The sequence below is a fragment of the Corapipo altera genome, unplaced genomic scaffold (assembly GCF_003945725.1).
Source record: "Corapipo altera isolate COAL_440 unplaced genomic scaffold, ASM394572v1 74, whole genome shotgun sequence".
NCBI lineage: Eukaryota > Metazoa > Chordata > Aves > Passeriformes > Pipridae > Corapipo > Corapipo altera.
In genome coordinates this window covers 1,974,516-1,991,997 of record NW_020884934.1, presented here as the reverse complement: position 1 = coordinate 1,991,997, position 17,482 = coordinate 1,974,516, and the positions used below count along the sequence as shown (strand labels likewise).

At 37.0% G+C, this 17,482-nt stretch overlaps 1 protein-coding gene across 3 annotated transcripts in view; it reads right to left on the bottom strand.

Moving 5' to 3' along the window:
- Positions 1-1,346: 1,346 nt before the first annotated feature.
- CADM2 (cell adhesion molecule 2) overlaps positions 1,347-17,482 on the bottom strand; it is a 612,665-nt gene continuing 596,529 nt past the window's right edge. For all 3 annotated transcript variants that reach the window (XM_027660008.1, XM_027660010.1, XM_027660009.1), the window contains 2 exons: positions 10,565-10,690; positions 1,347-8,970 (listed from right to left, as the gene is read on the bottom strand). In XM_027660008.1, coding sequence (XP_027515809.1) covers positions 8,852-8,970; positions 10,565-10,690 — 245 coding nt within the window. In that variant the 3' untranslated portion in view covers positions 1,347-8,851. The remainder of the gene's footprint in view (positions 8,971-10,564; positions 10,691-17,482) is intronic.

Sequence of the window (17,482 nt, the reverse complement as noted above, 5' to 3'; positions counted from 1 at the left end):
CCTTACAGTATTCCTATTGAAAGCAAACAAACAAAAAACACCCCCCACAAAAACCCCAAACACCTCAAACCAAAACCCAACCAAACCAACCAAACCCAAACCAAATCAAACCAAAAACCCACACAAAAAGGGACTCTTTTCATTTAATACCACAGGAAGTAGGGATGAGGGGAGGTATTTTGTTGGCTGTTGATCAAAAAAATCTGTTAGTAGCATTTAAAGATTTGGGACTTTTTTTTTAATGGGAATCATGTGAGGGATATATCAGGTTAGAGTAAGAATCTACTTTTGACTAGGGAAAGTCACAGAGCAAAGTGCAGTTCCCTTTGGGTAAACTTTTGGCTGATGAAGAAAACCAGGATAGCACTGAAATTACAGCTAGAATGCAGAAAACTATTAATATGAGGTGGACTGCATAATTTGCTGGACTCTGTCATTTTGCTTGGGTACACTGTAGATTTCCAGCATAATTTGCCCTAAATCATGGGCACGTGACTTTGAGGATCATGTGGAAATCTGCATTGTTGCTATATTTAAAAGGATTGCTATTGCACATTAAAAAATTGCTTCAGAGGACATATTTTGGTTTAGTGAAAAGAAGCAATAAAGATAAGAACAAATGCACTGAATCCAACAGCAACCTACATTTGTCAAATGCATGCTTCATTTAGGTCACAGGAAAACTCTGCCATCAGAGAGGCTCAACAGCACTGGTATATCCTCAGCACAGAGGTACCAAACAGTGTCTCTCTTGGTATCTGGGACTCGTTTCTTTTTCATAAACACGAACCTGCTCAGAATTTCCTCTTCCCTGTGACATTTGTCTCTTTCCCTTTGAGACCAGTGGCCTTCTTGCCCTTTACAACAGCAACTCAAGCACGATAAGTGGTGTAGAAAACCTTGCATGAATTCTCTAGCTCCTTCAAGAGGGCTAATCCACCATTTAAGTCCCACAGGCTTAAATGCTTTTTCATCACTTGACCTCTTCATAAGGATGAATTTCTCCTACAGTGAGGATGGAATCCAACAGTTGTTACTTTGTCAGTCAGAAGAAACTATAAAGCAATACACAGTAAATAGTATATGAACACCAAACAAAATAATAAAATTCGTAATTATCTGTAAAATACCAGTGTCTCATGGATTATTTTCTTGGATTACTGTTTAAAATCTCAGAAGCAATATTTTGAGAAGAATATGATTACAACGATTCTAGTGGAAACAACAAAATATGCTCAGTGAACAGTCTGTGTGTACAGCCACTGGTCTAAATCAACTCCACTGCCAAACCGGCAAGCACAAGGCATTATGTAAAATGAATAGACAATTCAGAAATGTCCAACAGATAACTAAAATTGAAATTTTATTTTTTTTTCAATAATATTCATCAGACAATTTTCTGACAAGACTTTTCTGAAAGATGAAGTGCAAATGGGAACCCTGTAAGAATGTTTAGAAGAATTGTACATGACATTTTTAAGCGCCACTAAGTACACATTGAATACTTTGTAAGTATATAGGCATAGCAACATGCAAGTGTCATGTACCCAACATTACAATATGCATTTTGTCTGCTCAAAGTTATTAATGAGGAAATAAAATGAAGTAAATGTGTCTTATCATCAGTGCAATATGTTTAATTCCCCTGGATTTTTTTTTTTTTACAGGTCAACTGTTGTATTTCCGACCCATTCAAATATATCCTTCCCAGGGCCATAAATTGCCAGTGTAAGAGCAGAGTATACTGGAGTTCCTAGGAGAACACACTTACACTGACCATGAATAGATGAAGTTGTTATAGTCTTTTCACAAATTATGCCTTATTATTTATTCTAGGAAACTTCCTGCTGAACTGAAGGTTTTTTGTAGTTATAAAATATCTAGGCTAAAAGTAAAGGATGCACAAGGATTGCTTTATAATTCTTTTGAAAAAGAGCTAAATAGCAACTCAAACGTGCATTAAGGACTTGAGGCTTGTTCTCTTCAACTCAATAGGCATATTGTACTCAATTTTTATGGAAGCAGGACATATATGAATCCAGTAATCCATGAGCTCACTCTCTTGCCTCACTGTTTCGGCAGAAGCAGATGACTGTAGGTTATATTTGCATATTTTTATGGAAGCTATAGAGGGGTATAAGCAAATCTGCTTTCACTGAAAAAGGACAACTTGTGCAACTGCATATTTACTAACATTAATCAATATGCATAGAAAGGAGAGAAAGAGGAAACGATAAAGAAATCAACCCAGCAATTAAAGATTATCGTCCTCTTTATAATCAACACAAAGGATTGGTGATCACCCTTACCATTTTCTTTACAAGTTATTACTTTAAAATCCCTCCCTTTAAACCTGTTATATAAACCCTTCAATATTTCATTTTGGAATAAGACAGAGAAAATTAGCATGTTTAGAAGAAAATAGCATTGGTGATTTTCAGCACTATGCATAAGGGCAGGCTAAGGCTGTCTGTTTGTGTTGAAATGTGAGATCAGAGCTCACACATGAAACACTGCTGGCTTGACCCTGAACACAGGGAAAGTGCTAAAGTGCTGATCCCAACAGGCTTGGCTTTGCACCTGAAATCTTAAAAAACAGACACAACAAAAATCCTTGAACTTTTCTTTAATAGTAGCTCAGACTGCTGCTTTTAGAGGAGATACTTTTATTTTTTCCCTCCCTCCTTTCCAATTAGATCGCTGCTTTTAGCCCAGCAGAGAATAAATGTTTTAAGACACAGAATGTGGAGGGCAGATCTACAGTAAACATAGAAGCCACAAAGAATTTTATTTTTTTTTCCATCTACTGCAAGGCTCTGGAAGCCCCTAGTACTGTAAAGTCATCATATTGGCTTCACACCTTTTGTCTGGTTGTGAGTACATTAAACATTGCTGAAGAAAACGAACACAGCTTGACAACAAGATGATTCCTAGATGCTGGAAGAATTCCCTTAAGGGCTGCTGGAAGCGCACAAGGCTTGGAGCATCCTGAGGATGTGGAGTGATACAGAAGTGTGCTGTTAAACCATGTTTGTACCCTTATTTTCTCCTGAGTTAAAAGAAGTGCAGAGTGCTGGGTTAGATTCCTCGATAGCAAGAAGGAACTGTGCTAGTTTCTATTAATGCACAAGGCCCACTCTGAAAAACCAAGCAGGAAATCCTACTCTTGAAAAGAGTTTCTACTCTGCTCTGTTGACATCAAAGGCTGCTCTATCCATTTAATTTTCTCCTACTGTTTGCAATAGTCCTTCTCTCTTCCCCACACATTGAGTGTTTTTAATGTAAACATGCCCTGGCAATATTATGCTTAAATAAGTAAGAGACAAGTCAGGATATCTAAACAGTATCGATTTTGCATATTTAATTCAAAAGCTTGCATGTGCTTTTAAAAGTTTCTCTTTGTACCTGCACGCCTTACTGGTAAGAACTGTGTTGCAATTGGATTGCACATCATTATCTAGCGCTGACTAAATATTGATGTGTTATAGCAGTTTATTTTTAAGCTGTTTGGGATGAATCCCCAGCCAGTGTAAATTGGCCCACGTTTAAGGCAACAGAGTGAAGCTGATTTATACCAGCTGAGGCTGTGTCTTTATGCCCTGTTAAAAGCTCAAACTATCCCAAAATTAGACAAGAACAGGGCAAGAATTATGAACCCAGGCAATACTCTTTTCTAATTTTAACAGAAAAAAAATTAATACAGTGATATCATTTCAAGACTAAACCAAAGATTCTAGTAGTATTTAAAATGTATACAAATATCTCATAGCTATTATTTAGACTAAGAGGTAGATGTCATATTCTAGGAACAGTATAGTGAGGAATGATGCTAATGGCAGTTTCTAAATACATGTATTTGCCTGTTACACAGGACACAAAGGAGGGTTATAGCAATGGCAACCACAAGAAGGCTTACAATATTCTTTTCTTCATTTGCTACTCTATGTTATCTGTCTTTCAGTGCATTTCTTCTGGAAGGGAATGATGGAAAAGTGTCAAGAAGCAAAAAGCTCTGTAATACAAAACTTCATGTTTACGAAATGTTAGCTTTATAATTAAAGGCATCCTCTGTACTTTAATGGAAGCATTTTGTACTTACAATTTAACATTACCTGGGATTACTGGGAAAGTAGTGGAAATTCCAGGTGAGGTGATTCAGCAAAATAGGGGTCAGAAGAATGCAGCTCTCTCTCTCTTTCTTTCTCTCTTTCTCTGTTGTTCATGCTAAAAATACCAGGGCATATGGCAGCATATTTCAGCATCTTAACATACTAGGTTCCCTTGAGGACAGAAAAAAAGAGGAAACTTGTGCTGTTGAGCCAGAAATAAGATTACAGAACAGTGTTGCCAGACAGAGCGCTGGCAGCCAAGCCATTAGCAGAGTCAGTGTCTTACTTTGCCTAAAGGTGTTTCAGTGATATTTAATGAGCCTCCAAGAAATGGAAAGCAAAGCTAGTGAGAATGAGGACTGGTATGAGCATTTTTATAAATTAGTTGTCATTGCAAGTAGAGGAATTACACATATTGCATTAGGATATCCACTGCTTGTATATGTACCTTCCACTTCTTCCTTGTGACTGTCAGGGGTCACCCCCTGCCTGAAATAATCAAAATGCATATTATAATTACACGGTTTTCCAATATCCATACACAGCAAGTACAAGATACTTACATGTAAGTACACTGTATTTACCTATATTTTTGCATAGTTTTTAGTGTGTACTTTGTGCCACTTAATAAAAAGCATTACTCGTTATTTTTGCTGTTGTTTGTTTTTTTCCATTAGACAGCTTATTAAATTAAAGTTGAAGTAGCTGGGATTTTTGGTATGTTCATCACAGATTACCAGTTCCTAGGAGTGTAGAGAATAGACATTTGGAGGAGTCAGGGTAAGCGGTGGGGGAAGCTGCAGTGTGAACATGAAGTTTTAAATCACCTCCTTAATTAAGAAATGCAATATCAGATTTACGATGCTAATTTAATAGACTTACCTTTAATTTGAATGGAATTGTAAAGGTAAGAACTCCATTTTCCTTTTGGTAACACTTTACAATAAGTGGCACTAAATTACACTATAACTGCTATGTTACAGGGAATTACATGTAACTACACTGTAACTGTTGAAATAGCTACTGTACATGTGCGTACATGGTAACTTCAGTGCTGTTACAATCATGAATTACATAATTACAGATGATTCTGTCCTTTCTTTTCATTGAAATAGTTATATATATATATATATTATACTGCAATGAAAATACACAAGATGTTAACTTTCATGTCTTACTTAGAAAAGTTGGTTTTCTTCATGTATTCCTTTATAGAGGGAGTCTCAGTGCAAGACGAACCATCCTTAAGTAAATGTGGAAACTTTTTGAAGTGTTCTAGCTTAAACTCTGCGCCTCAAGTTAAACATCAGGTTCCTTAAACTGTCTCTTGGTTTGTCAGATGACACTAAAAGAGTGGGATGATGCACCCCCTTGTCTTCTGATGCACCGCTTTCTTGTTCAAAACATGAGAATGTTCTTGAAGCATTTAAAAAAAAAATAAAATCTACATCAAAAAGTTTAAAAATAATCAGCAATCGACACTGTAAACAGTACACTGGCAGAAACTAGCTACCTGGTCTTGAGAAAACTACTCTGCAAGTAAAGTGTGGGAGAGGATGTCACCTACATCGTAACAATGGTTCCCATTCAGAGCCTCTGTTTTACACACTCTGTGGGCACCTCACACCATACTAAAAGAAATTTTTCAGAATGGGAACTTGGACAAAGGGAATGGACAACTGGCTTTTGGCCTACTTAATGTGATTGAGTTGACCATGCTGAGCCATGATGATTCTGATTACCGAAAAGAGGGATGCCTCTTTACACCTAGTGTGGTAATTTCAACCCGTGAAAACCAGACAGGCCTGCAAAGTGCTACCCAGGTAGAATGCTCTGTGTTGGGTTTTTCACACCTGTGCTGTGCACAGATGCAAGGGACATCACCAGGTGCAAGATAACGGAAGATCAGCTGTGTTAAAAATGAGCACATGTGAGAAGTTTTAATTGAAAGCCAATGAAAAAAAACACCAAACTATTTTAACAGCACAACTTATATCAGTACAATTTATATATCTTTTTTTTGCCAAGTTGAAATGTTGTTTCTATGCCACCGGAGAAAATGGTTTGAAATTGTTACCACGAGGCCAATTCTCCTTTGGAAGGTCCTACCTGACCTTGGCAGTGTAATGGTTCAAGTAGCAATCCTGCTATTCCAACAAGCTGGATTTAGGAAGAATGCAAAAAGTCGAAAACGCCACGCAGGTGGGGAATTCCACTTGAGCAAATAAGGCTCTCATCCAGGGAAGCACTTATTTTTTAAGCATATGAATAGTGCCTTATACTCCAATGGAACTTCTCTGATGCCCAAAGCTGACTATATGCTTAAAAGTTAGGTTGAACTGGGCCCCAGGTCCTGAAATAAAAATTTGTCGTAAGTGATACTGTACTGTAGCTAATGTAACTTACTGCTGTGACAAGAACCCATATTTTTGGTATTAAACTGAATAACTTCCTTTGCCAGCCTTTCACATGTGTATGTTTTGAAAGACATGAATATCTTGTAAACCTATACTAGTTTTCAATGTGTCTAGTAGCACCTACCTGGTTCTCTCAAACTACCATATTATATTAACATATTATTGCATTTTTCCACAGATGGGTATGGAGTGAACTGTAAAAACAAGCATGCAATCACATCAATGCAGACTTATTTCTTTAAAATGTCATACTGTATATGATTTATTATGTTAACACTCAACCACATCATATTATTTATGTCTGTATATTTTGAAAAAAAGTGCTGCTTTGATTGACGTCACCTTTTTTTCTTAGAAATTAACAAGATAAATGCTTCAACAAAAACAATTAAAATACTCTAATATTGTCCTTAAAAGGTTTATATTCTTCTGATAAATAATCTGACACAGCACCTTTATCTTCCATTTTACCATACTACATGATGTCATACTCCAAACTCTCCCTTCCCCACACAAAAATAAAATCCCAGGAGAAAGTCCTTTACAGCAGACCATCATGCTTTTATGCTTCACAAATACAGCAACCAGAGAGAAATATTCTTTCGACAAAGGTGCAAAAGGTAGGAGCAAAACAAGCTCCAACTAGGCTAACTCACGTTCTCCAGTGTAGAATCGTTCCCAAGAGCTGTTATGGCAACCTTTTCATTTCATTGGAAGAGGAAATAAGCCGATGGGCTTACAGTGTTTTGTTGTCATATTTAAGAGCATGTGATTTTTCAGCTGTCAATTACACAAAAGAATTTCAGAAATAATCCAAACAGAGACTTTCACTGTGGAGCTAAAAGCATGGCAGGAATTCTCTATCATTCACGGTGACATAAGTTTGTACCTCACAAAATGCATAGACAGGAATTTAATATAAAGAATTAGTCCATTTACTGTATACACAAAACATATATCTTTTGTTTTAACACTTCTATTTTTCTTTTTTTTCCCTTTTTTTTTTTTTTTAATTTTTTTTTTTTTTTTGGCAAACCAACATAGAGAAGCAGCTCTGGAACTGCCAAATTAAAAATTGAGAATTTTAGCAACTCAATAGTATTTTTTAAGGATAGTAATCAAATGTGGTTGTAATTTAAAACCTGAGGCTGTGCACTGGTTGTTAGCTTAAAACTACCTTTCCATATAACATTGTGCTTCCATTGTATAACAAAGAAAAAATTAACAAGAACTAGAAAAGTTTGCTGCTGAACAGTGCTAGGACATACAGACAAAAAAAATACTAACACATGTTATCTACTCAGAATATTGATTTGAGTCATATCTAAAGGGATATAATGGACATTAGAAAATGCTTACTTGTGACTTGACAGCTATTGCCAAAAAAAGTTGAATATGTATCAAATAATGTTTAATTGAATTTATTATATGCACTATATACAGATACTAAAATGCCTTGCAGTTGTGTCCCATGAACACTTCAAATTTGAGTAGGCAGGTGAGTTCATGTTTAGCAAATAAATTATAAAAACATAAATTACTCAGAAAGTTCTCTAATCTTCATGATTCCAAAAGCCAGTAAAAGGGTAGGATAAATTGTTTCAAATAAAGCACTATTATCTAACTTTGCAGAATCTGTATAGCTATTCAGCATGTTTTCACCACTGAAACATGGCATTGTTATCAAGGTACCACTTAAATCATAACAAAACAAAGCAAAACAAAACAAAAAATTCACTGGACTGATCTTTTTTTCCACCAAATCCAAACGTAAAGGAAACTATACTAAACAGATTTCAAATTGTGTTTCCAAGGGCAGATGTTTCAAAAACAAGTTGTTTTTTGAATTATAGATAGACATTTATAAAACATTCTTTGTAAACCTCTAATCTTAGACTTAACATTTTCTGTAAGTAAATTAGGACCTTACCTAATAGTATTCGTTATGAATTTTGTTCTATGACATACTAGTAGGGACATGATAAAAGAAAACCGAAAAAGAAAACTGCATAACATTTAAAAATGTAGAAAACTTGGATTAAGATGATGATTAACATTGTTAAGGCTGTATATTCAAGCACTGTATGTTAAGAGAGCAGTGGATATGATTTTTAGGCAATAAGAAATGTCCTGTTTTACGCATGATACTGTAATTATAGAATGATGATGTCAACAGCTGATTGTTGGCATAAACTGGCTACTTATAGCAGGTATGCGAGTTAATAAAGATAGCAGAAGATGGCAGAAATGAATTCTGAGAAATGATAGCCAGTTTTCTCCAGCAGTCAGCCTGATAAGTAAAACTCCAAGATTCTAGCTCTGCATCTAAATGAAATACTCTTTTTTCTCCTCTGCATTGACTTGGCTGCCTTCTGCATTGATAATGGCTGTGTCGGCATCAGGTGCATCTTCAGCTCCTTTTGCTTCATTTGTTAAATATGTTCCTATAGGAATCAGTACAACAGAAAAGAAAAAAAAAAGCAAGATTAGTTTGTTTTTTTTTTTTTTAGCTTTATGCAGCATTATAGGAAGTACATTTCTAACAATGCTCTGATTATTTCATGAATGGACAAATATTTTTACACGGTTTTAGTATGCATCATAAAGGTATGCTCAGCTTTCTCATCTGCCTAAGAAATATTTACACTTTTTATACTGCTAAGGCACATACACAAACTCTATTTTATTCACAATAGTAAGGAAATTATATCCACAATAAATTAAGGAAATATTTTAATAAAAACCCACTTTCTCTAACTGCAGTAATATGCAACATATTTTGCAGTTCCAGAACAAGTGATAAAGCTTTGGTTGTTTCATGGAGTAATTACCCATCAAAACCAAACTAACTTTGAAGACACAGATATTCATAAACGTATTGTGTTTTTTATTTTTTTTAATGACCACTGATTATTTGTATTTCTGTTCTTTCTTGATCATATCTATTCTTTAATTTTACAGAATTGTATCATAGTAGTTTCCAAGAATTACAAAATTGAGGCAGTTTTATTAACTGAACTAGCTCACATTATACTATCACAGCTATTTTTATGCTCTGGATATGAATAAAAAGAATTGTGTACAATTATCAAATTTCCCCTTGTGAAAAGCATTATTTATGTTGGCATAAGAAGTAAAAGTGTTCATTCAGAAAAGTAAAACAAAAGAGACACACTTTCATTGTCTCATTAAAAAAAAAAAATCTTGGTTTTCCCTCACAGAGTCCAATCAAATTAAAAAGATGTTTTTATGAGCTTATGTTTGCTAGGCATATGATTATCTAACATGAGGCTTAATGTATTAATACCAACACTCATCCTCTCTTCATTCCTTTTTAAAATTCTTTTGAGGGGAGTGGCATGGAATCAACTTATTTTTAACAACAGGTCTACAAGACATGCAGAGGTTAAACCTCAAGAAATGATTTTGGAATTAACTAGGTCAAAATCAAATCACAGAGAAGTCAGAAATCAGTGTCACCCCATCCCTGTTATCTCTAAGGGCAGAGGGGACTGAAAATGAAAAGAGCAGAATTATTAAGGTGAAATCACTGAATAAAGTAAAGCTTGCCCCAGGAATTAACCCCTTATTCCAGAGGGATCCTTGGTAAACTGATTCGAAAATTCAGCACCGGTTTCTAATATTATCTTTTGAACACACACTTAAAATATCAGCATAATATACAAAAATGAAAAGTCTTGTTCACTTGTCATATATATATATATATTTTAAGAACTGATATATAAAACTCTGAGATCATGTAATCAAGTGTCCAGGTTAAGGGCCAAAACCAAGGGGCAATCTTACCTCTTAGTCTCTCTAAATAACTGACTTATAAGATGATGCATCCTTTGCCTTAGCCAGTCCACTGGAAAACTGGTCAAAATTCACAGGGGCTTCACTTGCAACTGGAGTGGGAACTAAGCTCTTTTATTCAAACCATTTAGCAGATGGGGGAAGGCAAAAGGGAATGGCACTGCCAGGTGAATTCATGCCTTGCTTCCAAAAATGACGGAACTTCCACTAAATCTGTCCTACCTTTATGTCTTGCCAGGTATCGACCAAGGAGAATTATAGAACATAGTGTTACAAAGACAACTACAGCCACTATTCCTCCTATAAGAGCGTGGTCAGGTCCGGTCTGTCCAGCCAGAGCATTTGGATCTAGAGGGAGAAACAAAAAGCAAGAGTGGTCCTACACAGACAAAATATGACGGGAAAATTCAGAATACCAAGCTTTGTACTGATCATCCTGAAAATAGGGCATTTCCTTCTTTAATATTCAGCATGGTTATTCCCACTTTTACCCCCAGTAACTTATCAACAACACAGTGCTGCTTGTATTCCCAGATTGTTAAAACCCTGAGGACATCACTGTTACAAAAAATATTACCTTATTCTTCTTTCGGCAGGGGTTATTAAATGGGAAAGGTTTCTAGTTTTGTCCTCATCATTTTACAGCTGAAAACCTGGCCATAGCTATTTATAGAAGAAAAAACAAGGAACTGCGAATTGGATAGCATCAGCAGAATAATGTCTGCATAATACATAATTTATAGAATTGATTCTCAGTGGGGAACCCTTATATATTCTTTTCTCTTCATTCCTATCCTATTGCACCAGAAATAAAAAGGTAGATAAAGTGCAACCGTGCCAAGTTCCTCTGCACATGGCTGAGTCTGCATGAATTTGGTCAGATAAAGGTATCAGGCAACCTGAAGGATCATCATTCAGTCTCAAGTGTCAGTTTGTGAACTTACTATGACTGCTCGATTAACACCCAATGTGAGTAAGCCTGCAATAGATATAACCATGTATTAGCAGGCTCATTTTACTAACTCTGTTCAGAGCTCTAGGAATACTGTCAGATTCAAGCTTTCTGTGCTGGTCATGAGCCTGTTACACTGCCTGATGCTTCACAAAAGTTGCAAAGAAGCAATCATGGGAAATGGCACTATTTAGTGGTGATTAATTCTTTGGAGCTTTTCAACAATGAACCAGCAGTCTGTGACTGTTGACACACCACATATATGCAGAAGAAGGTAAAAATTCAATCTAAGGATCACGGTAAGATTTCTATTAGAATGAAAACACCTCTGCTATGAAGTAATAGCAATTGTCTGAAGATGCTATTAGCATGTACTGTATGCTGCAATCAGGCCACTCTCACTGCTTCAAGGGCATTTCCCTTGTATGAGCTGTTTATAGCCCACAAATAGTTTGCAAACAACTTCTTTGCTTTGTAAAAGGGAAAGGCAGAAAATATATTTACACAGAAAAGAGGGTGAGTCTGTGAAGATGATTAGAAGGGCCTGTGATACTGCTGGGGCAGTGTGATTCCATAACACCATAATCAGTCTGCTGACCATGATCACTGTGCAGCAGCAGAATGTATGGGTACATCTGGTGTGGGAATCTCATGAGGTTTAAAAATGCCAAGTGAGAAGTCTGGCACCCAGGTAGGGGCAACCCCCGCTATCAACACAGGCTGGAAGATGAACAGATCAAGAGCAGCCCTTCTGAGAAGGACTTGGGGGGATGAGAGACTGGACATGACCCAGCCATGTTTGCAGGCAGCCCAGAAAGCCAATTGCATCCTGGGCTGATGCCACAGTGTGGGCAGCAGGTGAGGAAGGGGATTGTGCCCCTCTGCTCCGCTCTGGGAAGATCCCACCTGCAGTGCTGCCTCCAGTTCTGGGGTCCCCAGCACAGGAGGGACATGGAGCTGTTGGAGCGAGTCCAGAGGAGGGCCACCAACGTTAATAGAGGCATGGAGCACCTCTCCTATGAGGAAAGGCTGAGAGAATTAGTATTATTCAGCCTGGAGAAGAGAAGGCTTCAGGGCGACATAATTGGGGCCTTTCATTACCTGAAGGGAGCCTATGAGAAAGATGGAGAGGGACTATTTACAAGGGGATGTAATGATATGACAATTATTATCTCTCTTTAAACTGATAGATAATAATTTTAAATTAGATATTAGGAAAAAATTCTTTACTGTGAGGGTGGTGAGGCACTGGAAGAGGTTGCCCAGAGAAGTTGTGGATGCCCCATCCCTGAAAATGTTCAAAGCCAGGATAGATGGGGCTATGCAACCTGGTCTAGAGGAAGGTGTCCCTGCCCATGGAACTAGATGATCTTTAAGGTCCCTTCCAACTCAAGCCATTCTATGATCTACAAAATGTATATAAATATAATGTTATATAAATAAAAGAATCCTATTTTCCCCTCCTTTTGTAATCTGTGAGGCATTCTGAAACCACACTTTCAGGTTTGCTGGAGCACAGAGTGTTATGGCCACTGTTACAGATTCAGTTCTGCTCTTCGCGGTCACTGGGCTCATCAGACATGACTGTCACTTGTTGCTGGCTTTCAGAGCTCCCACATCATTCTCTTCTGGCTGCCAAGAGGACTTTGGGGAAGCTGATCACATCATGTGGACATGATGGCAAGTAGTATGTTTAGGGCCTCAAAAAAAGCTACAAACACCTTATAAAGTCAGCTGTGGCTGCTTCCTCCTCCATCTCCACAGAGCTCCCAGCACGGTGCTGCTGTTGGTGGCACTGTGCTGAGCCAGGGCACTTAGGCTCTGTTTTGATGATTTAAACTGAACCCCAAGTTCTGTGCACCAGCAGACTCGCAGGGGGAAGCAAGAATGCCACAGCAAGAGCTTGGAGCATGCAGCCATCCTTTCTTGTGCTTGCAGGGGGTTTGTTTTCTGAGAGGAGCAAGGAGGAGGTGACTGCTCACTTGACAAGATGAGAGGTGACAGTTTGCTGCAGGAATGTCAGCCTGCTTGAGCCATCTAGAAAATTCCTCCTTTTGTGGTGCCTGTGGCAATGCTGACGGAAACCTCCTCCCTGGAGCACGAAGGCAGCGCTCACGTGGGCTCTGAGGAGCAGGTCCTGTGTGCGACCTGCAGGAGATGCTCTTCTACAGCGCTGAGTCAGGAGCAGCCAGAACATGTTTTCCCACTAAAAACTAACTACTCCTGCTGGTATACTGGCAGTAACATTAAAAAACGAAAGGAGATATTTTAAGGGATAATAAACTTCCTGATGTAGATGATAATTCAGACAAGGGTTAGCACAGAACTTCAGAGGCATTTTTTGAAAAGCTGATTGAAGTGCACAGCCTTACCTCAATACCCAGATTTACAGTGTATGTCGTCTGTGAGCTTTAATAAACATTATAGATAAAAATCCTCACAATACATTGAGATGAGTTCTTTTCTGTTTTTTCATCCTATGTATAGTGAGTCATCATATATAGTGACTCACTCCTCCTCTGACACACTTGATGTGACTACATGAAGTGACCTAAAGCCAGTATAAACATAAGATTTCCACCTAATAGCATAGATTAATGAGGTTATAATGCTGCTATACGTTGAAATTTTTAACATTAAAATTAATGTAGGTATTCGTTGGACTGCAAAAGTAGTATTATATATTTTGCTATAATCTCAATCTTGCTATCAAGGCCAAATTATACTGGTTAGCATTCCTAGAGAAGTTTGTCCAGGAAAAAACTTATACATGACCTATTACCAATGTACAATATTATATATATTATAATAATACATATTACCAATGAACAATTTATTTATTGAAAAGAAAAAAGGAAAGGAAGGAGAGGAAGGGAAAGATGGAGGAGAAGGAAATGAAGATTGTTAAAAGTGGCCAACGTTTTCTTGGGAAACAAGCATTTTTTTGTCTCAAAATGAAAATCTGTACAACATAAACAATATTCTGAACAGGAAGCATACCTCATGAATAGTCTCCTCATTGAAAAATAATGTTAGCATTAAATATAAATATGCTCTGCATTATGCATACAGAGTAATGCACTGTACTTTTGCCTTTCATGAAGTGACCTAAGCCCCATGAGTGAATTATAGATCTGGGGATATCTATCACCATATAAATAATTTCTATATCAAAATGTGCCTGAGTAGTATTTGAAAAATAGAAATACAAGGATTTGGAAACGATGCCTTTTTGTATTTTAGGTATCTATACAGCATTATACATACTTATAACCCAGTTGTTTCCATCAAAAAAAAATATAAAAATTAGATTACACTGTTACTGTTTCACGTATATACTGTTTTTTCCTGCATGACCACAGACAGCTACAGTAGTCATGGCCTGAAACAGTGAAATTACAATTTTGCAATCAGACTAGATCTTCTTCAAAGATCAGTTCTTCTTCTGTTTATTTCATCTTTTGATGAGACTAAGAAAAACTTATAGAAAGATAATGACACAGAAGCTCTTAATTCTCTTTTATTTGCTTTTGTTCTAAATTTAGGAAGCCTCTTCAAAGTACTGATTGCTGATGCTGTGAAGACGTACCCATTTTCAGCTTCTGGGATTTGGCCATTACTGTTTGTTCACAAACAGTGAATACACTTAGAGGAAATAACACACATTTAAATTAAATAACACTCTTAAAATGACTAAGATTTAAAAAAGAATGTATCATTCACCAGGAAATGAAACACATCAGTCAAATCTTAGACCCATTAAATAAGTAGATATGTGCTTTTATGACCTGCTGATAAAGTTTCAATGTAGAATATTTTAATATGAATTCACACTTTAGTTAAGCAGAGACATTTTGGAACAGTTTTTCATGCTTTTGCATAAAGTATATGTTAATTATTCATCTAATTTCAGTTTCTTCATGCATAAGTTTCCTTCTTATTTATGCATAGTTGACTTGACTGAGCAGGCTGCAGGAAAGGGTCAGATAACCCTTTCCTGAGCCGAGGCAGAACAAGCACATTTGTGAATGCTGAAATGGCATATTTTTGGGAATATGTGCTCAAGTAGTCCCCTCTACCGCAGAACTTTATCAACATGTATTTTTATCTCACATCTGAATCTTCAAAAAAAAAGTCACTCTGAGATGACCTAGGTTTGAGGTATCCAAAACAATAATTTGTTTTGACCATTTCCACTAAAAGGCAAATTGGAAATAAAGGTCCTAATTTGCTGTGAAGCTTAAATAGCATTCATAAAATGAAGAGATATTAAGCATATGTATTATTCATAAATGACTGTTCCTTAAGGCTGGGAAAAGAACAGGGATGTCCCATTTCTCACAGAAGGACTGAAACCACCAACCTACAGTCACTTTTACTGATTTCATGAATAATCAATTGCTGTGGCACAGTAGAATCACTCCAACGAGGGATCCTGGGGCTTCCATGTTACAATTTGGTTGAAAAATCTCTTCAAATGACTCCTGCTTTCCCCATATTCAGGGTCTTTCTGTCACCCCCAGTACAATTTGCCAACACTTCACACTCTTGTAAAAGCAATTGTTTGAAGGACCTGGCTCAAAATCAGATCAGTAAAGCAATGTGCATTTTAGGGTGGAGAAACTCAAAAAGTACAAAAATTAAATAAATTACTCTGTTACATTTGAGAGGCTGTTGAATTGGTGCAGACAGGAGTGAAAAGGAGTGGTGGGAGACAGTGAACATTTCTGGAAAGAATCTGTCAAGCAACCACAAATTATGAGGCATCTACAACTGCACTACTTTCAAGTGCTCTGGCCAGCAGAGATCAAACTGCAAAAAACTATGGAAAGTAAGTAGTTTTGGGTTTTGTGGAGTCCATCAGTGAATGTAAGTTACATTAGAAATATCACCCATTGACATTTCCCTGCATGTCAGCTTAATTTCCTAAGGAGAGATATCCTGTGTGATCACACTCTCACTCTCTCCAAATTACTTAAGAACCATGGATCCATTACAGCAAGTTTAAAGAGGCAGTAAAGATCTCAAGATTATTGTTTTTCTATAACTAACCTGAGAGCACAGGTTACAGCAGGAGGTCAGACTGTATTGGATATCAGGGAATGTGTAAGACAGATACCTTTATAAAAAACCCTAACAGAGACAAAAGTTTCAGTCAAAATCTCTGCCCAAGAATCAATTTTTCATTAGAGTTCTCAATTTTTCATTACAGTTTTGTCTTCATTGCAAATACTTTAGTGCCCAAAGTGGCACAGATCCTGTTTGAAGCATGGCTAGGTGGCATTTATAACGTCTGAGCCCTTCCTACCTCACCTTTTTCCTCTTTCCCCCAAAACCCACCCTTCCTGCTTCTCTTCCTTCCTGTCTCATAAGGGGTCAGCTCACACTGTAGTATTTCTATAATTCAGCTAAAAAGGTACTCAGCCACAACGCATCTCATGGAAACCAGAGAAAATTTCCTTCTGCAGCTTATGGCACAAACTTGGGTTTTAAATTGTAGTTAGACTAATATAATCTGCCAGATTTAGCCATAGGACCCATATGATATTTAACTGTCCCACCAACGTAAATTTTGGGAAAAAAAGCAAAATTTAAACCAAACCAAACTAACCAAATAAAAAAAAAAAACCAACAGCAAAACCAAAGAAATCCCAAACCCTCAAAAACAGAACCTCAGTGATTTGGTCTTACATCAGTAGGAAAAAAAGATTGAAGTAGGAATTTTCTCACAATATGGATAGAAGGTTAGACTGAAGTGATAGCTGACAAGGTATTTGCCTTAGGAAAAGTGGCAGTAGTGTTCTCTGTGATAAATGCTGGTAAGTAGAATTTACCCATTTTAGCATCTTAATTTGGGCACCCCGGAGTTCAATTTCCCTTGCCTGGCCTAGAGTGATGAAATAGGTGCTTTTAATCTCCTTTTGTAATATACTACTAACCACCAAAATAAATGTACGTGAAACTTGTGAAAGTATTGTTAAGGGGGAAAAGAAAGTTTCTGCACCTTCATTTAAATTGCAAAGAGTAGCTGCCCAAAGGGGCCGGTTGCGAAATTCATTGAAAATGTGTTTTGTTATTAACCAATTCCGAACCTAAAATATGTGACAAGCTTCTTTTTTCCTTCAGTGCCTAAAGCGAAGAAGAATAGTATACTAATATACAGCATATAAAAACTGCTATTTTAATAG